This window comes from Centropristis striata, chromosome 12 (genome assembly GCF_030273125.1).
Source record: "Centropristis striata isolate RG_2023a ecotype Rhode Island chromosome 12, C.striata_1.0, whole genome shotgun sequence".
In the NCBI taxonomy this organism is placed as follows: domain Eukaryota; kingdom Metazoa; phylum Chordata; class Actinopteri; order Perciformes; family Serranidae; genus Centropristis; species Centropristis striata.
Genome location: NC_081528.1, coordinates 10,182,647 through 10,206,788, shown reverse-complemented (window position 1 = coordinate 10,206,788; position 24,142 = coordinate 10,182,647). Strand labels below are relative to the sequence as shown.

The 24,142-nt window shown below is 39.3% G+C and overlaps 3 protein-coding genes across 5 annotated transcripts in view; 1 reads left to right on the top strand and 2 right to left on the bottom strand.

The window, feature by feature from the left end:
• The window catches only part of sec24b (SEC24 homolog B, COPII coat complex component), a 30,552-nt gene extending 24,184 nt beyond the window's left edge, over positions 1-6,368 (bottom strand). For 2 of the 3 annotated variants that reach the window (XM_059346362.1, XM_059346363.1), the window contains exons 1-4: positions 6,112-6,368; positions 4,347-5,009; positions 2,600-2,740; positions 835-975 (exon numbers count right to left, since the gene is read on the bottom strand). In XM_059346362.1, coding sequence (XP_059202345.1) covers positions 835-975; positions 2,600-2,740; positions 4,347-5,009; positions 6,112-6,205 — 1,039 coding nt within the window. In that variant the 5' untranslated portion in view covers positions 6,206-6,368. The remainder of the gene's footprint in view (positions 1-834; positions 976-2,599; positions 2,741-4,346; positions 5,010-6,111) is intronic. The other variant, XM_059346364.1, reaches the window with a different exon arrangement.
• A 1,124-nt stretch (positions 6,369-7,492) lies between these two features.
• On the bottom strand, positions 7,493-13,078 carry LOC131981759 (thiosulfate sulfurtransferase/rhodanese-like domain-containing protein 2). The gene is made up of 9 exons (XM_059346207.1): positions 12,682-13,078; positions 11,537-11,826; positions 11,321-11,429; positions 10,646-10,765; positions 10,236-10,341; positions 9,977-10,092; positions 9,567-9,725; positions 8,893-9,031; positions 7,493-8,786 (listed from the first exon to the last, which is right to left on the bottom strand). The coding sequence occupies exons 1-9, from the start codon at positions 12,811-12,813 to the stop codon at positions 8,551-8,553; spliced, it is 1,407 nt and encodes a 468-aa protein (XP_059202190.1). The 5' UTR covers positions 12,814-13,078; the 3' UTR covers positions 7,493-8,550.
• A 706-nt stretch (positions 13,079-13,784) lies between these two features.
• On the top strand, positions 13,785-24,025 carry LOC131982298 (nuclear cap-binding protein subunit 1). The gene is made up of 23 exons (XM_059346916.1): positions 13,785-13,996; positions 16,907-16,995; positions 17,172-17,272; positions 17,362-17,518; positions 17,603-17,710; positions 17,853-17,974; positions 18,131-18,200; positions 18,472-18,687; positions 18,765-18,862; positions 18,962-19,025; positions 19,120-19,230; positions 19,541-19,605; positions 19,712-19,774; positions 19,872-19,946; positions 20,175-20,278; positions 20,453-20,575; positions 20,669-20,771; positions 21,079-21,172; positions 21,313-21,416; positions 21,550-21,667; positions 21,782-21,922; positions 22,790-22,903; positions 23,421-24,025. Exons 1-23 carry the CDS (start codon positions 13,960-13,962, stop codon positions 23,532-23,534), a joined length of 2,391 nt encoding a protein of 796 aa, XP_059202899.1. The 5' UTR covers positions 13,785-13,959; the 3' UTR covers positions 23,535-24,025.
• The last annotated feature ends 117 nt before the right edge of the window (positions 24,026-24,142 follow it).

Here is a 24,142-nt window from a genome sequence, read left to right as displayed (position 1 = left end):
AGTTTCTGAAAACATGCCTGTTGAATGAAGGCGGCTAAAACACAACCTAAATGCCATCCATTTAAACATGGCTAAATAAAATATTTTTGGTCCTTATCTGTAATAAGTCATATCCAAATAACAATAACTAGGACATGATTTTTGTAACAATTCTGCTAACCAGCACATACATTCTGCATCCTCTTAATCACATCTGTATAAAATTCCAGACCTCCGGGTGCAACCTTATGGGAGCCAGGGAGTTTTTAGTTTGTGGTGTCACTGGTGTTCCCAAACCTGTTCAAAACTATAGAATGTGCATTATTCAGAACAGCGGTACGGGGTATCTTTATATCATATATAACAGCCAAAGCTTTCAAAGATGAACCAAAATGTTAACCCACTTACGTCTCACCTTTCCAAGAGATAAGATATCATGTCAGTTTTCAGTGTCAGAGCAACAGAGCACACAGATTTAAAAGATGATTCAGCACTGATGACTGTGAGAGGGGAAAGATGGTGAGTACTGAGTGAACTTTGGAAAGCTGTTGAGGAGGCAGCAAGAAGGAGAGCAGAGGGAAAAATCTGATTAGCCTTTCAGAAAGGGGAAAGTATGGATGATGAGCGGCAAACTGATTAAGCTTGTTGGTACGTAGAGCAGAAGTGACACAGGAGAGGAGAGCGGTAGACATTAAAAGTGACGTTGCATGGTTAGGAGATGATACGCACAAATGGTTAAAATGAGTTTAGGTTTTTAATGGCCATGGGAAGGTTTAGGACAGAGCTGAGTGAATGTATGAGGGATGGAGAAACTGGTAATTAATGGGTTCTGGGGAGGTAAAAGCTAAAGCAGACCTGCTTCCTCATCCTCCTCCTCCTCCTCCTCCTCATCATCATCATCCTCAGAGCTGGATGACGAGGGGGCAGCGGCTGGGCCTGAGGTGGTGGCAGAGGCAGAGCTAGCTCCACTATTAGCAACATATCCATACTGCATGCCTGTTGGAAGGGGGTAGTGGGAAAGGTACAGAAGAAAACTGTCAAGGCTGGGTGACTGACAGCAGACAGAGCGGTGGAGGTCAGGTAGAAAACTTCAGTCCATATCATGTGTGCTTAAGTGTGCATTAAAGTAGCTGGTGGTTTCCCCATTTTGTTAGACAAACTACCTCTAAGACCAATAATGATGATCTTTGCTTTGACCAATAACAATCCTAGACCCTCCAGAATATTTCAAAAAGGGCCAGATATTTGTAATTTTTCTGGCAATGAGAGAAGGTGAACTTGTTTTGCAACAAGCTGAGTTGCACAGCATTGCTTACCATTAACTCTACAAGAAACCAGTAACATTTTAATGGTCACCTGAGAAGTTGGAAGAAAGCTTAAAACTTTGAACATGCACAACCCTGATTCCACAGAAGATATACCTCGATCGGTCTCAATCTTTGAGATCAGATCGCGGCATCCCAAAGTGAACATGTAACAACAAAGCGTGCCTTTTAGTCTGCCTATTAAAGAGGTGTGTCCTTTGCTTGAGCTGTTATTTTCTTGCTATTGTATAATATGTTGCCTGAGGCTACCTGTACTATCACTGGGATAGAGGAAACTGATTAAGGCATACACTTTACCAGCCACAGAGGGTGAAAAATCTAGAGAAAGGTTTGGTTCTCTGTGACTTTCAGCACCTCGTAAGAAGTAATTTCTGTCTTTGTGGTGAGACCACACAAAGCTTCAAAGTCAATTGTTTTTTTTGCAAACCAAATTATGATTAAATGCAAATGGAGCTGGTGCAAGAGTCATTTCGTCTTAACTTGCTAAGATTACAGTGGAAAACTTCACAGCTCACAAACAAGATAAACCAACAGCTGGCCTGTAAGCTCCAACTTGAAACCCTCACATTTGTATAAATACACACACTTGCACATATGAAAGTGTGTGTATGTGTGTGTTTGTGTCTGGAAATGTACCACACGTAATCAGCTGCTCACACAACATGCAGATGTGACCATGTAAACTATTCACACACTGCAAATTGACAGCAAGATTTTTCAGACTGTACACCTACACTATGGCTTGTTGAAGACTTTGCACCAGAAAAGACAAAAACAACAGGCACCAAAGCACAGCAAAACAAACATTTTTCTTATTATGACTTTGTGTTCAAACACCAAAATGAAGCAGATTAGAAAATGATTTCGCTTCAACACAAATTTCGACCAAAATACAAATGAAAGGACACCTTTGGAAACTATTGCACTGGTGTGGAGTTTCTTCTGCAGGCAGTGAAACAAAAAACAGGAAATGGTTTCATTTTGACCTTTTAAGTGTTCTGGGGCTCAACACTTGAGCAAACTTGAAAAACAAGTTTTAACTATTTAAAGGATTATTTCAAAACATCTGTAACTCATATTTTGTTGCAACATCCACTGTTGTACATACAGAAACATACACACATACATAAATAAATAAAGCCCACTCTAACATTCAACTACTTAATTTTACAAGCTGGCATTCATCGAGACTAGCAGCACTGTAGAGCAGTAACAATGCTGATTCATCTTTTTGTGTATGTGTTGTGTCAGCATCTTAAAAAAACAAACAACTAACATTTAATAGTCATTGTTACCTTGGTGGCCCGGCGAGGAATGGACTGAAGTGGAGGGGGTTCCTGAGGGCGGTCCGTCTGTGCCACCACTGCTGTGTATCACCCCGCCATAGGAGTCGTAGTTCAGAGAAGCCTGGTGGCTTTGGTCATAGTGTTGGTGGACTGGCAGCAAGGAACAAAAAAAAAACACAAAGAGTAGGGAAATTTCAAACAAGAAAATGAAGGTCTGTGTAAACAAAGATCTAAGACTGACATTCCGGATGTACAAGAGCTTGACACACCATTAAAAGTAATAAAAGCCGCCAATCAAACATCCTTTGACTTTTGGCAGTATTCTCAACTCTACAACCAAGACCTTGGTTATACTTGTCTTTTCGATGCGACTTGTGATCAGATGCTGCGGATCAGAACTCCATGTGTCCACATATGTGTGATCACACTTGACACTTCAATGCAACCTGCCTGAAAGAATAGGCATCTGATATATTCCTATATACTCCTTCAAAATGGCACTTGAGTCTTCTTTTCTTTATATTTTGTTCATCTTGTAATGGTGACAGGACCGCAAGAGACATGGTTTGTTGAGGAGAGAGCAAGGGAGTGCGGTGATTAATGCTATAACTGCTGTCAAGTTTAGGTTGAACACACAGTGGTGTCAAAGCACAGAGCTATAAGACAGCAGGTCTCAGCTGTGCTCCAGCTCCGGGGATGAGGTCTGTGATTGCATCACCAGAACCGAACCACTGTGTTTAATCCCTCTCGTCTCATTTGTGAAGATTGGTCAGGGGATCTCTTCCCTTCGCTCTCGCCCAGGAGAGGAACTCCCGTGTGACGTCCCATGTGAGACCTACATTTGATAAACTGTCCGGATTGTGCCCACGTGGGGTCCACACCTCACTGAGATCCGAACTCAAGGTCAGGTCAGCACGGCATGTGGTCTGACTGATCAGATCCCAATGGGAGCAAGATCCAATCTTGGAGCAGACAGGCTTGACATTAATGCACCCTGGCATAACTGGATGACAAAAGCCTTTAAAAGACAAGTGTGACCATTGCCTAACTTTCTAGGGATGCTGGATGCTTAGTTTTTGAATTTACATGCACAGGTAGGTGCATAGCAGGTGCAAAACAGGTTATTCCTTTTAGCCATGCCTTCTCAAGATAACTGACTTGAGAAAAAGGTAAAAGACTATGACACTTTTGTTCTGTAGCTAATTTGAAATCCATGGGGCCATTATTATAGCAGAACTATTTGCAAATATGTGTAGAGAGTCATGCAACTGTATCTTAATCTGTGTGCGTGTAAATGCATAAAATAATCTCAAAATGTGGACTGAAATTTGTTAATGTGTACAGTAATCTGTAAATGTGTATTTAGAGTCTGGGTGTGTGTAATCAGATATTTAAAAAGGTGAAAATTCAGATTTCAAATCTCAACAAACTCAATACACAAATCTAAATACAGATTTGGATTATAGAAGAGTAACATTTACAAATCTGAGTACACACACACAGATCGAGAAAGTTACACAATAGAAAGCTATATTTAGTGACACAGACCTGGAAAAAACAAACGTGAAAATGTAAATTATCAAATTGTTGACAGCAAAACATTCAAATAATACCATTACTCCTTATTACGCTTGATCCTGAACAATACAGCAACAGGGTGCTTCTCATATCAATTGCATATCTGGACTAATAGTCAAGTTGTAAGGAATGTTTTCCAGCCAGCATCTGATCAACTAAATTAATCATTCACACATACCTGTGCTTCCTTGACCATTGACTGTCGGCGCAAGCTGACTAGGAGGAGCCGCACTGTACCCAGAGGTGCTGTATTGATGCAGGGGTGCACTCATCTGGGTGGGCATGACTCCATGTGTGGAGGTGCTCTGGGAGGAACTCAGGGTGCCGTATTGGCTACTTCCTGGTGCAGAAGGGTACGAAACAATTGGGTAGACTGGAGCTCCAGGGGCGCCAGCTGGTGCAGGCACCAAACTGGGCTGCTGCTGCTGCTGTTGTTGAGAGTGCTGTGCTGGGGGAGGGTGGTATGTCTGCTGTCCATAGTAGGATCCTGGAGTGGCATACGGTGTGTGCTGCTGCTGCTGGAATGGCTGTTGGTTGTAGTGGGCATTTGATGGCGGTGGTGCTGAAGAAGGGAGGGTGGCATATGGCTGAGAAGGAGGAGCAGAGTTTGAGGGAGCACTGTATGGGGAGGGTGCTACATGATGCTGAGAGAGGTGCTGCTGCTGCTGCTGTTGCTGATGGTTGCTCTGGTAGTAGTTAGCACTGTGGGCACTGTTCGTGATAGGTGCTTTGTTGGGAACAGGAGTGGAGTGGGCAGGGATGGTGGGGTAGCTCTGTTGCTGAGGTGGGGCTCCATAGCAGCCTGTAGCTGGATGCATGGACTGGTATGTCTGTACTGGACCTGAAAAGAGGGAAGGGGTGGTCAAGTGCATCCACAACTACTTTAAAAAAATAAATTGTGCTTCCATAACAGCTCCCAAATAAAGCATTGAACACAGGTTATCAGTAGCTGCGAACAACAAGCTTCATCAGCAGCTGTTACTACTACAGCAGTGAGGGTTAATACCCGGTTAGCATCCCTGACAGCACAGCCACAGCAAAATAATACATTATTTCAGCCTAGATTCAATCAACTGGTTGATTATCAGAGGTTAAAAATAATGTGGAATTTATGAAGTAGTGGTGCGAAATCTGTCACACTGCTTTTTATCTTGCTCACACTTATTATAGCCATCGTTATAAGTTAGCATTAGCAACATTTTTCATCCACAAGAATATAGTTATGAAATCATGTCCTAAATTTATTGGCTTCATGAATTAATTCAAATTGTACTTAAAATCTCTAAAAATTCCAACAATAACAAAGGCACAAAAATGATATATCTTGAAAAAATTTCCCACTGAAATGAACAGTTAAAGCGAATTCGAATCCCCCTTATTGAAACATTTAGACTGTTTTATATGCATTTTATTTTTATCTACTAATTTTTGTATTTATTTTAATTTTTTTCAACTGCTCTGAATTTACAATATTGATGTTATTATAATAACTTTAACTGTTGATTGATGTTCACCTAGCATTCTCTCTGCACTTATGCAAGGTATGTACTGTGAAAAACGTGCCAGAAATGTTTATTTTTGTAATTTTCAATGAAGCATTGAAAAAAAAAAGTTAGCATTATAAGCTAGTGCTAATCGTTAGCCATCTCTTCTGGTGCTTCAATAGTTAGGTTAGCTTTTATATTAGCAGCTAACTAGCATTAGCTAAAGCCGTCAGTTTATGTCGAGTTTACGCGTTTATGTATAAATCAATGTTTCCTTTTACGATTAATACCAGAGATTAGGTGTAAAAAATTAAACATTCAGCGCCTGACACAAACCATCTAACATCCCAGCGGGTTAGCATGCTAACGCTAGCGAGCCGGCTAATCGCATCATCCGGCCTGTTACCGCTAGCATGCTAACGCTAGCGAGCCGGCTAATGGAACCATCCGGCCTGTTACCGTTGTGGTAGCGGGGCGCCGCTCCGCCGTTCGACGCTGAGCTCTGGCTGTAGCTGACGGAGCTGTTCAGGTTGGTGAAACCCGGCGCAGACATCGCTCGGTCCTCCCGTCCTTTAAGCCCACAGATACACGGGTGGGTAAATACACATGAGCGGCACTGTCCCTGAAGCCTGGGTGTTCTCCCCCCTTCAGAAAATGCGGCAGAGAGGTCGCTGCTGGTCGGTGAAGACCCGGGCAGCCTGGCCAGGTCCGCTCGGCTCGGCTCGGCTGGGAGCTGAAGCTTCCAGTCTGGATGTTGAGGGTCTTAACCGACTCCCGGCTGCTGTGGTCCTCCCACTCCCTCTGCTGGACTTTCTATATATGTGTGTTTAATATTTATCAATTGCATTATTATATTGAAAAAATACTTTATCTATAATTAAACATAACTATATCGTCACCCTGTTAAAATAATCGCCTAACTCATTTTTTCAAGTTTTGCAGGGAAACACAAAACACTTCACCAAAAGTGTAACATGACATTTATTGATCATTTCACTCAAAAAGGATGTAACAAATGATGACTATTGGCATAGTAATAACACTGTGTGTAAATTATGTAACTTAAGAGAAATAAATGACTTAGGCAATTTTTTGAACATGCCTTTGTGACTTAAGCAAGATATGGTAACACTTTATTTTGAAGGTGTCTACATAAGAGTCGCACAAGCCTGTCATACATGACAAGTGTCATGGGCATTAATGTAACTTCAAGGTGTCATTAATGTTCATGACACATCCCATGTCATGTTTATGACATGCTCATGTCACTCTTTTGTAGACATCTTAGAGTAAAGTGTTACCAATATTAGTGTCAACAATAAAACACTGATAAACTAAACTGATAACTGAACAATCTCCCTCTAGTTCTTCTTTACTGGGTTCTTATCTGATGCCCTTGAATGTGGCAAATTATCAAAGTGATGATCTTTAAGGGGTAAAATCACATGATCTGATCAACTGAGGATGTAGGCAATTTTACCATAGGTGGCCGGCGTCATGAGGAGATGATTTAGGCAAAAAAAAAAACAATATTGACAAAAAATGATTTAGGTGATTATTTTAACAGTGTGACGATATTGAAAAAATACTTAATCTGAGAGTACATCAAATTCTAGAGTCTGTGTTTTCAACAAAAATAACTGTTTGTTTCAATTTGTGATATTTGGTGGATCTAGAGGAACTGGAGTGGAGGAATAAAGATAAATATTTACTAAAAATATTACTGGTGGCCTGTAAGAAATCAATAACGAAGAAATGTCTGAAGAAGGAGGCACCTAGTGCAGATGAATGGATTGATATTGTGTACAGCATTTTTTGAAATGGAAAGAATTACTTTCAATTTAAGAACACAAAAAGAGGTATTTATTGAAAATTGGCAAAAATGGATTACATATGTCTCTACCAAATAAGACCGGACTTCAGCTAATGTCAGTTTGGACTATCAGAATACTTTCATTTCTTTGTACCTTGATGTAAAACAGCAGTAAAATTATGTTTAAATCCCTTAGGCTTCGACCTGCTTAATTAAGAGCTAACAGTACACCTATTATTACACGAGAACTGCATTTATATGGTTTCAAATTGATATGTGTTTTTACTCATGTCTGCAGAGGTGAATTCTTTACACACAGATGTGATGCTGCTTGTGGTTTTTAAAGTGTTTAAAAGACACCTGCAGGCTCAGTAACCTGTTCTGACCAGAGATAACATGGTTTTAGAGCACAAGACAATTATGTGATAAACTGTGTTTTTGGTCTATCTGTATTTCCATTTTTTATGCAGCATAACTTCAAATTACTTACATTTAAAATGGTCTGAGATACTATGCCAATTTTGGGAAAATAAAACAGGTAACATGTAATTCATATAAATAATTGCAAAAGCACAAATAAAAAAAAAAAGAAGAAGATAAAAAACAGACACACGCACGCACGCACGCACACACACTCAGAAAATAAGCTCACGTCTCTTGGAGCTGAGCTTTCATTAGTGAGTTTTTCCAGTTTCACAAAATACATGTAATAAAAGTCACAGATATATTCTATCATTCTCTCAATAAAAGATGAATAAACTGATTTATTATCTAATGTAGACCTGTCCAGGGTGTACCCCGCCTCTTGCCCAATTTTAGCTGGAATCAGCTCCAGTCCCCCGCGACCAGAATGCGGATAAGCAGTAAAGGATAATGAATGAATGAATCAATCAATCAATCAATCCATCATCTAATATGTGATTCATGGATGACTGTATTCCCAATAAAACTAGTTAGAAACAGTTAATCTGACTTAATTCCCAACATTCATATAAAACATAATCATTACTTTAAAATACATTCGGCATCTTCCACATATTCTAGTTATTCATTTTGATACGTATCCCTCAGCAGGCAGTATTTCTTCATCGCTTCACATCCTGAGGGATTCTGGGACGTCCATCAGTGCACTCGCACTCCTCTTTGTGATGTGAAGCAGCGGGGGATGCCTCACTCTGAGTCTGTCCTTTGGTTTGGCAGGTGGGGCAGCAGGCGGTGTGTCCGTCCTGTCTGCAGCCGAGACAGGACAGAACCAGCTGACAGCAGAACCTGGTGGAGCAGAGCTCGTACTGGTCCCAGGGAGAGCCGCAGTACCTGCAGTCTGACCACAGACACAGAATTAATTATTGGTTTACGTTTTCTGATACTGTTGGCAATTTTTTTATATTTTGTTTTATGCTGGTAATGGCCTTTGTGCACAAACTGACCAGAGATGATGTCATTGTTGGAGGAGATGGCGTAGCGTTCATCAAACACAAAAAGTTTCCCTCGATAGAAACCTTCTGGGAATTGCTCCAGATACTTGTGGATTCCACCTTTCAGCTGGTAAACCTCTTTACACACATCCTACAGACAGGGCAGTAATCAAGAATTTACTATGTAGCCTGCATACATTGAAAGTAATCTTAATAATCTTTTGTGCTGAAAATTTGAATTTGAAGCCCCCTCCTAAGCATTAAGGTTTGCTTACAGGACATTGTGCAACCAAAACCATCCCATATTTTAATGTAAATTGGATGGACAGTCGATATCATCAGACGATATTGGCCTTTAACATCAATATTTTGATTTATTCTTTATTTAAATGTAAATGGTTCTAATTGTAAATGGTTCTAAATGTAAACTTATTTATTTATTGTGAAATACTGCGAAGTAGAATACAGTGTTGTGAAGTTTGGTCACTCAAAGATTTTAGGATGCATAATTGCATTAAGCATTTGCTTTAAATAACAGTTACTACGAGGACACAAGCAGACAACAACTAATCAGCTCCCTCTAGTGGAAAATGTGAGTTACTGCACGACAACACAGTTCCATAATCTGCTTCAATAAAGAGTCCAAATAGCATTCTTTAGTTCACATGGAACACAGGTCATCTTACTTTGGAGCGGAGGTATGCAGAGCCGCGCTCACAGCGGATCCCTCCTGTGCAGTACATCAACACCTTCTTGTCTCTGAACAGTTCGAGGTTCTGGTCAACGTAGTCCGGAAAGTAGCTGAATTTACGGATGCTTGGGGCCAGACACTGAGTGAACTGGCCCTGGAATAATAAAATAATCAGAATGACAGTCATTAAAACCTAGCTTTAGTCCTGTTTGATTCTGTTGAAATTGTCTTTTTCCACCCATTGTTAATGATACAAGATCAACAGTATTTCTTTAATAATGCATCTGGTGTAAATACGGCAGAAATGGTGTAAATTAAACAAAGATTTTACAGATTTTAAATCGACGTAGCATGTGGAACTTGTGTAAGCCAATGTTTTAGGAGGAAAATTGATTTATTACTTACAATTCTGCTCTCATAAAAATTGCGGCAGTCCAGCAGAATGGTGTCATTGCACACGTCCCCTTTAGCCAACAGAGTCTCCACTTCTTTATGAAAGTCCTCCGGCTCCAAATGAACTCCTGAGTGGTCGGACACACACCAACAACAAAATCAAAACTTCTTACAGAAAACTACACAGAATCAGCTTTATATAGCCGTAAAAAGAAAAAAAAACTTTTATTGTGGTATTAAGAGCAAAAGCACTAGTATTGTTAGACAATACCTGCCAGTTGGTAGGAAACAGCATCAGGATCCATTCCCATTGGGACAATTTCCTTATAGACCCCGACCCTTAGGTCTCTAAAACAGTCTGTGCCCCCATCACTTGTCTGAACACACACACACACACAAACAATTTGTATGAATAATCTAAATCTGAGTAATGATAAGTAACCGGTGACTTATCAAATAAAACCTCAAAATACATTTTAATTATTGAAATTATTAAAAGGAAAAGCAGTAAATCTTGAAATCTGAGACACTGGAAACATGAAATGTTTTTGCATAAAATAAATAACTAAAGTTGCCTATTCATTTTCAGAATTACTAGGTAATGCATGTTTAATAAACAAAGGCATATCTTCATATTCTACAACATGCAAAGTGAGTTTTTTTTAAAAATCCAAGCCTGACCTTAAAATCCTCCTTATCCATGTTGAAGAGAGGGTGTGAACACATTGCGTTGATGTAAACATCAGTGGCTGTGTTGGTGCCACCGACTGTTCCATTGATGCCTTCAGTCCCCACTCTCACCTGAAAAACAAGATTATTATATATTTTTACATAAACAACATGTTTGTTCCTTTTTTACAATTATAGAAACATGTTTCATTATCTTGTTCCCAATGTAAACATTATGCAGTATCTCAGTTGGATACAGAATACAAGGTTCATACACTTTAGCAGTGGTCAATTTCAAGCATTTTTCAAGGACTTTCAAGGTAAATTTTCAAGCTTTTCCAGTATCATCCACCTGTTGTAAATTGCATGTTTTAGATGAGTACTTACATACTGAAAGGGGGAGATTTCACTGAACCATACCAACAGTGATGGTATTACACTTTTAGGAGAAACGGTATTCATTTCAAATAGGCTACTCATTCTTTTTACATTGAACATGTGATTATCTATAGTCTGTAGATGGATATAGTCAGATTGCAAGAGAAATACAGTAAGAATTTCAAGCATTTACAAGCACTTTATCCAAAATCCAAGCACTTTTTAAACCTTGAAAATATGTTTAAATTCAAGCATTTTCAAGGATTTCAAGCACCCGTACGAACCCTGAGAATGAGAGAATTCATTCACCTTTCCAGTCAAATGGAGCTTCTCACACAAAGCTTTCTGCCAGGCACAGATGACATGTGGATCCTCAACCTGACAGTAGCGATAATACAGTAGAACCTTACCGGGACCCCTGAAAAGAACAATTACAATGAAATGATCAATATCTTATGAATGACATATTTTGACTTTAAAACAGACAACTGAACCCAGACAGGAGAATCTAAATGCGATCGGTACCGTTGAAGTTGTTCCTCAGAGATGTGACTAGTTTCAGGTATCCATGCAGAAATGTCCACCGGCTCGGCCTCACACTCATTCGTCTGCCGTGTTTCAGGTTCTTCCTCCAGCTGGCTTAACAAACGCTCATATGTGGCACATGTGATCTGCTGTATTTCAGTATCATGAGTGTGTGCCACATGTTTGTGAACAGCAGAGTGTTCCTTGAAGGTCTGGCCACAGCAGCACCACAATGTGCTCCCTCCCTCCTGACTGTCTTTATGCTTGGACGCCACAAAGGCAGCAAATGACTGTAAAGGAGAAGAAGAATAAAAGCATTATTATTATTATTATTATTATTATTTTTATTATTATTAATAATAATAATAATAATAATGCTTTTTTTCTTCTTCTAATAATAATAATAATAATAATAATGATGGTGATAATCATAATAAATGTCTCTTTCAAGATATCATGACCCAGTAAGTAAAGATAACCCAGGAAGGTCTATAGATTATCATGAGTGAGCAGGTCATGATTACTAATCTAGATTGAGTTCTGCATAATTTAGAAAAATATATGTTATTTTGACAGAAAATTGTGTTGCATACCTCAACATGCTTTTGCAAGAATACATCATAGGTTTAAATAGGTTTTAAATATTGATTGTCCTTGTCAAAGTAACTAAAAGTCTCCTGATAACTTAAAAAATATATGCAATGTCAAATTTTAAATAACATATTTTCAATAGGACAGTAAAAATCCTATAAGAACATAAGATTTTTTCTCATTAAGAGGATAGAAAGTTTCCTATGATTTTAAGAAATGTGTAGGAATCATGAAGGATGTTTTTGGAACAAAATGGGGAAAACAGGTTTAAAATAGGACTGTTAAAAATAATTGTATTATTATTAATAATTATTTCTAGATTTAATAATCTTAATTCCAGAAATCTTGTCAAGTGAAAGTATATGTCCATGCAGCAATTTGAGCATGAAATATGTTAAACAACTGCAGTTTCATCATATCTGGTTAAGTACACGGTCCTATATTTGGCCCTGTGGTATGTGGTGTCGATGAAAAAATTGTGGCCCCCCTCCAGCATTTAAATTGCCCACCCCTGAGTTAGATGATGATCGTAGAGCGTTTCTGTTGTTACTCACCTTCCTCCTGCATAAACTGTAGCACCTTCTTTGAGAGGCAGAAAGTTGTCGCTCTTGTTTCAGTCCATTACATGTAGAGGTGTCAAGTTCCAAGTCCATAAACTCTGAGCAAGCTGTATTTTCCGCTGCCATGATTTTAAGATCTTCTCAAAAATATTATCAACTTAGTTAGCTAGAAAACAGTCTTTATCTAAGTTATAAGAAGCTACTTTCGCTTTGTAGTATGAACATGGAGGGGTAGTGCATCGCCAGGATACTCACTGTTTACCTAATCTTAATAAATATCAAATCAATCGTTTAACGTTAAAACACGAGAATGTATACATTTTATCCAACTGTCACCAAACGTGCATTCTTCTTCTTCTTTGGTGTTTATTGGCAGTTGGCATCCTTTTCGTTGCATCTACCGCCATCTGCTGGACAAAGCTGGACAACTTCTTTCACACTTTCCTTCTGTTATATTTTTTAATTAGTCCTGTTGTGGCAAGGAATCTCAAAAGGATTTTCCTCCCTTCTCTAGATTTCCCACCTTCTATTATATTTTTGAAATTTTCTCCTCTTATACCTGCCTTCTGCATCTTTACCCCCATCCTTTGAAAAGGGAGAGGCCTTTTATACTACTCGCTGTTACCACATGTTCTACTGTCTCCCTCTCCCTCACACTGACCAGTTGCATGTTTTCCTATTATATTAAGGGTGTTATTTAACCTACTGTGCCCTATTCTTAGTCTACTTATAATTACTTGTTCTGTTCTACTATCACCATAACACCCTGCCTCCCCTAATACACTTTTCACTTTGTATAAATTACTCCCTTTTATCTCCCTCTTCCAATGATGTATCCACTGATTGATTATTTATTTCCAGATTAGACTCTTCCCCTCTGCTTTTGATATTTTAACTTTAATTTCCACCTCCTAATTTTTTACTGCTTCCTTAGCCATTCTGTCTACTTTTTCATTTCCTATTAATCTTTGGTGAGCTGGAACCCGCATGAACACTACACAAAACGTGCATTTGAAACATAGACTGTATATAAATAAGATAAATAGTTGAAAACATAGACATATGTCTATGGTTGAAAAGCCCACAGAGAACACCGGACGAAAAAGACCGGTACACCTTCCGGTTGCCCCGGATGCGCATCTCTTGAATCAGACCGCTATTATTTTATAGCGGCCAGGCTGAATGATCTAGAAGCTTGTTCTGCCGACTTATTATTTCACATTCATTTATCTCGTCGAATTACCCGACATTTATAACCAAGCGGATTGAAAAATGTCCAGAAGACGACACAGCGACAGCGAGAATGACGGTTAGTGGACGCTAACTATGTTACATGTGTACAGCTAAATTCAGACGTTAGGCTAACGAGTGGTGGGCTAGCTAATGTTAGCGTCTTTTTGGTAACGTTAATCTTTTACTCGATGCTAATTGATGCATTATTTGAAGAGGCCAGCTTGAAGTCTTGTCATCGTACAAAATATATAAAAAAACAGTTCATGTTTAGTTTGATATCGGAGATGATTGAGCAAACTGTCTTACTAACGCTAGCAGAATAATGAACCGGTACGCGTTTAGTGCTAGCTGCAGGGTTAGCCTCTGTTAACCAGTGTGCTGAACATGGGGGCGGCAACCAAGTCTTTGAAATATATAAATATCGTCACCCTGTTAAAATATCGCCTAACTCATTTTTTCAAGTTTTGCAGGAAACACAAAAAACTTCACCAAAAGTGTAACATATGACTTTCATGATTTCACTCAAAAAGGATGTAACAATGGATGGCTATTGGCATAGTAATAACACTGTGTGTAAATTGTGTAACTTAAGATGAATAAATGACTTAGGCAATTTTTTGAACATGCCTTTGTGACTTAAGCAAGATATGGTAACACTTTATTTTGAAGGTGTCTACATAAGAGTCACAAGCCTGTCAGAAACATGACATGACAAGTATCATGAGCATTAATGTTACTTCAAAGTGTCATTAATGTTCATGACACATCCCATGTCATGTTTATGACACGCTTATATCACTCTTATGTAGACACCTTCAAAATAAAGTGTTACCATAACTTGCTTAAGTCACAAAGGCATGTTCAAAAAATTGCCTAAGTCACATTTTATTTTGACTTCGGCATAATAAATCCACTTAAGTCACAAACTTGACATAGGCCATTATCTTAAAGGGGTAAAATCACATGATCTGATCAACTGAGGATGTAGGTTTTACCATAGGTGTAGCTGGCGTCATGAGGAGATGATTTAGACCAAAAAAAAACCCTATTTTGACAAAAAAATGACTTGGGTGATTAAGTCATGTTCACTTAGAAAAAATTAGATGTACTGTAAGAGGGACCACCAGAAAATGATATGTCATTTGGCAGCCATCTATCTTTGTTGAAAGCATGGCAGCTACTAACATTTCTATGTAACCCAAATGTATATATGTATCTTTTTTTCCTTTTCTCTCTCCGTTGTGATTTCCTTTTTTATTTACCTAGTTTGTGTATGTGTCGGTGTCTGGATGTATTGAAATCTGCTTGGTGTTCAGTACTTGTGAGTGGGGGGCATTAGGAGGTTTGTTTGATTGGACAGGAACTAGACTTGATTGCCTCACGTGTGAATTGTATTTACTTTGTTTGTTATATTTGAAAAAAATTAAAAATAAAAAAAGACCTTGATCAAAAAAAAAAGTGTTTACTTTGAGAATCCAGTTAACTTACTTTGATATAAGCAGACTCCATGGACTGCTGCTGCATTACATATTCATATCCTGTATTTGAACAGGTAAAAGTCTCACTGAGATTAAGATTTCTTTTTCAAGAGTTACCCGGGGCCTGTTCATTGAAGCAAATTAACCGGATAATTTACTGTTATTTCGAGAAGACTAACTAATAATCAGCTTCTTCGCCTTCAAAAGTCAAGACCCAGCTATTTTTTCAGCATTGGTTGACATAGTACCTGAGCTTGAACTGTGTTGAATTTGCTTTGTGCAACTGAATAAACTGAAAACGAGCTGGACTGATCGAAGAAGGATCAGACTCGGCATAAACATCATAACAACAATAAACACAAACAGCAGGTAACGGGTTGCTGTGGCTCAGTTGTTAGAGCAATTACTTATTAATCGGAAGGTCGGTGGTTCGATCCCTGACCACGGTAGCCTACATGTCGAAGTATCCTTGGGCAAGATACTGAGCCCCAAATGGCCCAGCGATGTGTATGAATGAATTCCCAAGGGTGGCAGGTGGCACCGTTGTAGGGTAGCGCTTTGGGGGAAAAAAAGCGCTATTTCAGTGCAGTCCAATACAAACAGACAAAAACAATGTTCACACATTACAAATGTGTGAGCACCATATCCAGTTAAAATGCCATAAAAAAGAAATCAATTACCATCCATAAATGGGTACAATTTTTTTTTCCTAACAATGTAAGTGATACATTTTGCACCTGGCCAAGAGTACTATTTTCTCAATTCTTTCAAATTTACTTTTTTTAACTTTTACTTTTACTCTCCCATAGTAATCAGCTCCGGCAGTTTAAGGGCCCTCTATATATATTAACTTGGGAAGAAGGAAAGTGCATGAAGAGCTTTTTGCCTAGTTCTGTTGTAACCTCGGGTACTATCATTCCTACAGTATGTTGTGATAACATAGGTTATACTGATAATACTGAAGAGTCAGTTGTGAATCAGAAAAAAAACTGTTTATGTCCCAGTAAAATCACTTTAACTGGTGTCATAGTACCCTGTGAATAATGATATGTATCTAACTTAATGGCATTATTACTACACTGGCTTTCTCTGCTAATCAATTTAAAGGAGCACACCATCAATTTAGTATTAAGTAGACCTACAAGCGACAGATTAAAAATGCAATAGCAGCTGAGAGTCCTTCAGACTTTTTGTCACTGGTATGGGCCAAGCTTGGAAAACACAGATTCAAACATTTCCCAAAATGCAATTTAATAGTATCTTCAATTTAATTACATAGTGTTAATGGATAACGCTCCTGACCTATTGTGTCTCCTGTTCATATCTAAATTTGGTGTGTGTCCTTGTACACAGAGCCTAGTAAAATCTGTTTAGAAATGAGCCGCATACTGACACACATTTTTGTTTTTGGATGTATTTTTCCATCAAAGCTGCCCTTGAGTTATTCTCTCAGCTGATGTTTCTCATTTCACTCATGTGATGATTTTGTTGCTCCTTTACCCTTCCAGGAGGTCAGTCACACAAAAGGAGGAGAACGTCGGAGCCCATTGAAATCGAAGACCGCCTGGAGTCATTGATATGTCGTGTGGGGGAGAAGGTAAAGAGTTGACTCTGGCAATGTATTTCTCGCTTTATCTATCGAGTCTTGCATCAATAGTGTTGTGCTTTGTCCCAGTCTGATCCAAATAGAGCACTTCTTCATTTTTTGACAGTGCAATTCAATACACTGTAGTACAACAAAAACAAACAAAATTGCGTAAACTCTCTTTCCAGAGTACATCGTCTCTGGAGAGCAACTTGGAGGGCCTTGCAGGCGTTTTGGAGGCTGACCTTCCAAACTACAAAAACAAAATCCTGCGCATTTTATGTGCTGTGTAAGTTCATACCACTTCTCACTCTCTCACTGTTGAAATACTCACTGTTTGCGTGGTCGTTTTTTCACTAAGCTGCCTTCGCTTTCCAGCGCTCGCCTCCTACCTGAGAAGCTGACTGTGTATACAACTTTAGTCGGCCTCCTGAATGCCAGGAACTACAACTTTGGGGGCGAGTTTGTGGAGGCCATGATCAGACAACTCAAGGAGACACTGAAGAACAACTTGTACAATGAAGCTGTTTACTTGGTAAGCTGACATTTTGTAAGCACATGAAATGAGGCAAACACTTTTTTCTTTTTTGTGTTTTAACACCCTGTTTTCTTTTGATAGGTGCGATTTCTGTCTGACTTGGTCAACTGCCACGTGATTGCTGCTCCTTCAATGGTGGCCATGTTCGAAAACTTTGTCAGTGTTACTCAAGAGGAAGATGTACCACAGGTAGGTGTGACATTTTTTAAATTTAATTTAAATATTTAGAACGTAATGTTATGTTCAGTAGGGTTTGGCTGCATTTCTGGCTATTAATGTGGCTGAATTAAGAAGTATGTGGTTTTCTAAGTGGACCAGTTTGTCTCCTCAGGTTCGGTCGGACTGGTTTGTGTATGTGGTGCTGTCCTGTCTGCCCTGGGTCGGTAAGGAGCTTTACGAGAAGAAAGACGTCGAAATGGACCGACTTCTCAGTCAGGTCGAAGGCTACCTCAAGTAAGATGTCTGCCTTGTTATGTCACTCCGTTGCTTCAGCTCCGGTCTCTTAGATATTTGTATTTTTGCTAACATTCTTGTTTTTTGTTTAAGTCTCTAATCAACCCTTTCAATGGGTCATTCAGCTCTTTCTTAACACTTCTTTATACTTTTTAGGAGGCGAGTAAAGACGCACGTCCCCATGCTGCAGGTGTGGACAGCAGAGAAGCCCCATCCACAAGAGGAGGTGAGAGACAGAAGAAAGAGCTATGTTTCTCCTTTTTATTGTTTATAGAAGAAATACAGTGAATCATTTTCATGACGTTGTTGAAGTATAGATCACTTCAGTTTCAGTCACTATCTCCATAAGCTGTGTTCTTATTATAAAATAAAATGTAAACACTGGCATGATCTCGTAGAAATATTGAGTCTCTTCGGAAAGATTGTGTTTGTAGATCTCTGTTCTAACCTGAATGGCCTGTTAAAATGTCCCCCCCATCTACCTGTCCTTCCCGCAGTACCTGGACTGCCTTTGGGCCCAGATTCAGAAGCTTAAGAAAGACCGCTGGCAGGAGCGTCACATCCTTCGTCCATACATCGCCTTTGACAGCGTGCTGTGTGAGGCTCTGCAGCACAACCTGCCCCCCTTCACCCCGCCGGGCCACATGCCTGACGCCGAGTACCCCATGCCCCGGGTCGTCTTCCGTATGTTCGACTACACCGATGCCCCAGAGGTGAGTTACCTTATCTCCTAATCTCCCTTAATTGCTGTTGTGCAGCGTCTACAAACTTCTGTCCTCTTTATCCTCAGGGTCCCGTTATGCCCGGCAGCCATTCTGTGGAGAGATTTGTCATTGAAGAAAACCTGCACTGTATCATTAAGACTCACTGGAAAGAGAGGAAAACATGGTGGGTGACACACTTCATCACATTTCAGTTCTATCAAGTCTGTACATGCAACTGACTCAAATGTTGTATCACTTCTGATTCGTCTTTTTTACGTTTCAGTGCTGCCCAGTTACTCAGCTATCCAGGGAAAAATAAGATCCCACTCAACTATCACATCGTGGAGGTACACAGTTTTTACAAACGCCGTGCTGAGCCATTAGAGAAAGATTAAAAAGGCTGTTATAAAATATTTATCTGTTTTTCTTTTTTTGTTCAAGGTGATCTTTGGAGAACTGTTCCAGCTGCCGAGTCCGCCTCACATCGACGTCATGTACACCACGCTGCTCATTGAACTGTGCAAACTGCAGCCGGGATCGTTGCCACAAGTTGTATCCTTGATTTTTGGGCTCATCACCACTTAAGTTTAAACAATTTCATGTCATTTAGAATTATCTTTAAAACTTGATTTTGAGGATTGATGTGTGATGTTTGACTTAAGTTTCTCAAACTGTTGCAGAAAAAAAAAAGCTTTAAGACCCTGCATGACCCATCCCATTATAAAGAGCCAGAAACAGTAATTATAATGACATTAAAGATGTTATAATTCTGAGTTTTAAAGTGCTCAAGGTATGAAACAAAAAACCAAAACAAATATTTCTCCACTTTAAAAGAGACCTTTCCTTAACGCCTGTCTGTTAGTTGGCCCAAGCCACAGAGATGCTGTACATGAGACTGGACACCATGAACACCAGCTGCATAGACAGGTCATTTAACTGCACATTTACAGTTACTGGTTGAGTGGAACAAGTAGTTCCTGTCTGTGATTTAACACTGTCTTCCCGTCTCTTCCCATTTCCTTTTTATTTCCAGACTAATCAACTGGTTTTCTCATCACTTGAGCAACTTTCAGTTTCGATGGAGCTGGGATGACTGGTGAGTCATCATAGAGTGCTTTTATAGCAGCTATTTATTGTTTATAATGGACCTAAAAAGGCACAGCTGACATTATTGTATGTCTTTTTTTTTTAAGGTCTGACTGCTTGGCTGTGGATATGGATAAACCCAAGCCCAAGTTTGTCAAAGAGGTTCTGGAGAAGTCTATGAGGTATTTCAGCATTATGCACATGTTTTCTACAAACATTAAAGGCTTTATGATGTGATTTTCTCTCTTTCTCATAATTGTAAAGGAAATTTACAAGCAATATTTACTGCAGTTAGTGGAGATTTAAGGCATTTATCCCTAAATAAGTTGAATGTTACTCAAGTTTTTACACTATTTGTCCTGTTTTCTTTGATCCTTCAATCAAAAAACTGTTTCCTTCTTTCCCTGCAGACTTTCATACCATCAGCGAATAGTGGACATTGTCCCTCCAACCTTCTCAGCACTCATCCCAGCTGAACCCATCTTTGTTTACAAATATGACGAAGAGGGTGGCTGTAAGAAAACATATTTTTACTTAACAGTAGTAAAATTTATTAAACAGTCAACAGGAAGAATTTATAAAACACCATTTAAATTATTTATTTTCCTCTGTCGGACTGAAATGGTTCCACAGATCTCTCTGTAATTTAGACATGAATACCAAACAAAGTGTCCCTCCTGCCTCACAGCTTCGTTACCGGGTTACCCAGCATCCATCAACGTCTCCAACGCCATCAAGAACCGAGCGACCAACGAAGAGATCCTGACCATCCTCAAAGAAGTGCCCAACCCCAACCAAGAAGATGATGATGGTAAGTTTCTATATTCTAAGTAGTGTTTTTTTCTCTTCTTCTGTGCGCTCTGCAAAAAAAGCCTGAGCAATCCGTCTCTTCCTCTCCCTCCAGATGAGAGCGAGAGCTTCAACCCTCTGAAGATCGACGTGTTCCTGCAGACTCTTCTCCATCTGGCAGCCAAATCCTTCAGCCACTCTTTCAGTGCCCTCGGCAAGTAAGTGGAGCCGCCATGAACTAAAACTAAACCCAATTCACATTGTCCTCATACCTTTTTATTTTACTAGTTTATAATTTTGTATATAATAATAATAATAATATAAAAACGGCTGAAAAAATCTAAATAAACTTCAAACTCCACCTCAAACTTCAAAAACAGACAAATTTCAAGGATATTTTTCTAAAACTCTATTGTAAAAGTTGTAAGTTCCCCAACAGGATTCAGCAGTTATACACCAACTCTAAACACTAAAGTTTTGCATTGTTTGAATCCTGCTGGCCTCACTTGCACCTGATTCCTCCAGGTTCCATGAAATCTTGAAGGTCCTGACAGAAAGTGACGAGGGGAAGCTGCACATCCTCAAGGTGGTTTATGAAGTGTGGAGGAATCATCCGCAGGTACCAACAAACAAACAAAAACAAACCCTTCAGTAAGATACATAAAAACATAAAAAAAACTTCAGTGATGGAGAGTTACAGTGTTGATGTCTATTTAGGAGGATGTGCATCTTAAATGTAGTGTCTTTGCTGCCTTGTAGATGGTCGCAGTGTTGGTGGACAAAATGATTCGGACACAGATCGTGGACTGTGCTGCTGTGGCCAACTGGCTCTTCTCTCAGGATATGGCTCACCAGTTCACCAGGTAAAAACACATTTAAGCCTTTTTCCATGCAGCCAGGACATAAAAGCTGATTCTTTTTTTGTCGTGCTGCATCTGGAATGAAATGTTTTCTCTGCATGTCTTTGTTAAATGAAACTGTCTTATCCTCATGTAGACTTTTTGTCTGGGAGATTCTGCACTCGACCATCAGAAAGATGGACAAACACGTCCAGAAGATCCAGCAGGAGCTGGAGGAGGCCAAGGACAAACTGGAGAAACAGCAGCATAAGAGGGTAAGTTCGTCCGTCGTGGCCATGTCAGTCACTTTTACATGAATGATTGAAAATGAACGTTGGGATGATTTTGTAGGTAAAGTTTAAGGTATTAATGTTTGTGTATACTGACAGAGGGACAGCGGGGACGACGAGGACATGGACAAGAACAGCGAGGATGAGGAGGGTCAGTTGGAGGAACAGATCGAGAGGCTACAGGAGAAAGTGGAGTCGGCTCAGAGCGAACAGAAGAACCTCTTCCTCGTCATCTTCCAGGTACTGAGCGCTGTCATGCATTCTAGATCTAAGACTTCTGGATTTTATATGCTTTTCGCTCTGTTTCACCTTCACCTGAAACACTGATGTCCCTCAACTGTTACTAAAGCCCGCTTGAATATTGCAACTTCAACTCATCCAGTAAACACATGGTGGTTTTAAGCAAATGCTCAGAAAGTGAATGGAAATGCACTTGAATTTGCTCTCTTTTGCTGATTTTGTAGAAATTTGACAAATATTTGTGCTAACTTTGGATGGAAATCTGACTTTAGAGAAGAGAAGAAAGCCATTTGAGTCTAACTTTATAGTTTGTTAATACCATGAAAACATTTGAACCCGGTTGACCGATATTATCAATACAGCTGTGTATGCTGTCTGATATGTGCTATCAAGAAAACAGTATTATAATACACAAAATGTTGCTTGGTGTGATTTTTTTTTTCTTTAAATAGTCAGCAATTGACTGAAACTGAACAGTGATGATGTTTTTTTAGCTATTTATTTTCTTCCTATTTATTCTTTATCTTCTTCTATTTGACTGACAATGCAATACATTGTTTTCATAATGTATAATGTTTTTTTAATATTACTTAATATTGTATTTGAGAAAGTAGCTCTCTGGGTACATTTACAGAATGGTTAAAAACCAGTGCACAATCCACATAGAGAAGGTCTATTTTCATTCCAGCTGAAAACATTACTCTATCAGCCACTATATTGATTATCAATGCATTTTCCCCCTCTAATACCAGCATTGTCATCGATCAGGGCTCTAGAAGACATTATTACACATACAGGCCCTGTTTTGTGCAGCTGTATCATTTGTTTGTGTGCACTTCTTTTTAAATGGCATCTCCCCTCCCGCAGCGCTTCATCATGCTGTTGACGGAGCATCTGGTTCGCTGTGAGACGGGCAGCGTGGACATCAGCACCCCCTGGTACAAGAACTGTATCGAGAGGCTGCAGCAGGTCTTTCTCATGGTAAAACTTTCTCACACACACACACACACACACACACACACACTCTCTCTCTACAATACAGGGTTCGTACCGGTGCTTGAAATCCTTGAAAATGCTTGAATTCTAATGTTGTATTTGCAAGGTTTAAAAAGTGCTTGGATTTTGGATAAAGTGCTTGTAAATGCTTGGAATTCTTACTGTATTTCTTTTGCAATCCGACTACATCCATCTATAGACTATAGATAATCACATGTTCAATGTAAAAAATAATGAGTAGCCTATCTGAAATGAAGACCATTCCTACTAAAAGTGTAAAACCATCGCTGTCGGTATGGTTAAGTGAAATCCCCCCTTTTAGTATGTAAGTACTCATCTAAAACATGCAATTTACAACAGGTGTAAGATACGGGAAAAGCTTGAAAATGGACCGTGAAAGTCCTTGAAAAATGCTTGAATTTGACCACTGTTAAAGTGTACGAACCCTGACAATAACACACTGTATTCTCTCAATGACATCATGCCTCTCTTCGTTCTGCAGCACCATGTGACGATCCAGCAGTACATGGGAACCCTGGAGAACCTTCTGTTCACCGCAGAGCTCGACCACCACATCCTGGCCGTGTACCAGCAGTTCTGTGCCCTGCAGCTCTGAGACACACACACACACACACACACACACACACACACTGACATGTAATTGGATGAAATGTGTGCTTGTGTTCACACAGTACCTGTGATAAACCAACACATTAGAAACTACCAGCTCTTGCATCAAGAATCTCATTACAGTTTTTTTTTTTAAATTTACTTCTGTTTTGTGTTTTGTGCCATTCGACATTTTAGTTTTGTGCAGCTGAGGTCGTCTTTCCAATTAGGAATATACACAAGAATTTGATAAATCCTCAGTCATTTATTTGCTGTAGTTTTTTTGCTTGTTTTTCAGTTGTTTTTATTTTGAAATCCTGCTCGTTTTCTTATGAATGGGTCTTTTTAAAACTGTCCGAGCTGTCTGAGCTGGAGACGTGATCATAGCAGACAAGGTTTCAGGTCAGCTCTGATGATTCTGAATCAAGAGAGCGCTCTACTTTTTTATATTTGTTTTATGTGGAATTGGGAAATTATTAAAATTCTCCAGAGTCTTTATCTGCCTGCTTGTCTGTGTCTTCTTATTTTCTAACATCTTCCCCTCTTGCTTTATCTTATTCTGATGGTGCAAATTATCTGAAAATAATAACATGGAGGAACCGAGATCATCCAAAA

Excerpts from the sequence above, each read along its gene's own strand:
- LOC131981759 (XM_059346207.1), bottom strand. The coding sequence starts at position 12,813 with ATGGCAGCGGAAAATACAGCTTGCTCAGAGTTTATGGACTTGGAACTT. Across the intron at positions 10,093-10,235 it reads TGTTTCCTACCAACTGGCAG|GAGTTCATTTGGAGCCGGAG; the intron begins GTATTGTCTAAC and ends CCGACCACTCAG. Across the intron at positions 9,032-9,566 it reads CTGCATACCTCCGCTCCAAA|GATGTGTGTAAAGAGGTTTA; the intron begins GTAAGATGACCT and ends CCCTGTCTGTAG.
- LOC131982298 (XM_059346916.1), top strand. The coding sequence starts at position 13,960 with ATGTCCAGAAGACGACACAGCGACAGCGAGAATGACG. Across the intron at positions 18,688-18,764 it reads ACTACACCGATGCCCCAGAG|GGTCCCGTTATGCCCGGCAG; the intron begins GTGAGTTACCTT and ends CTTTATCCTCAG. Across the intron at positions 20,279-20,452 it reads ATATGACGAAGAGGGTGGCT|CTTCGTTACCGGGTTACCCA; the intron begins GTAAGAAAACAT and ends CCTGCCTCACAG.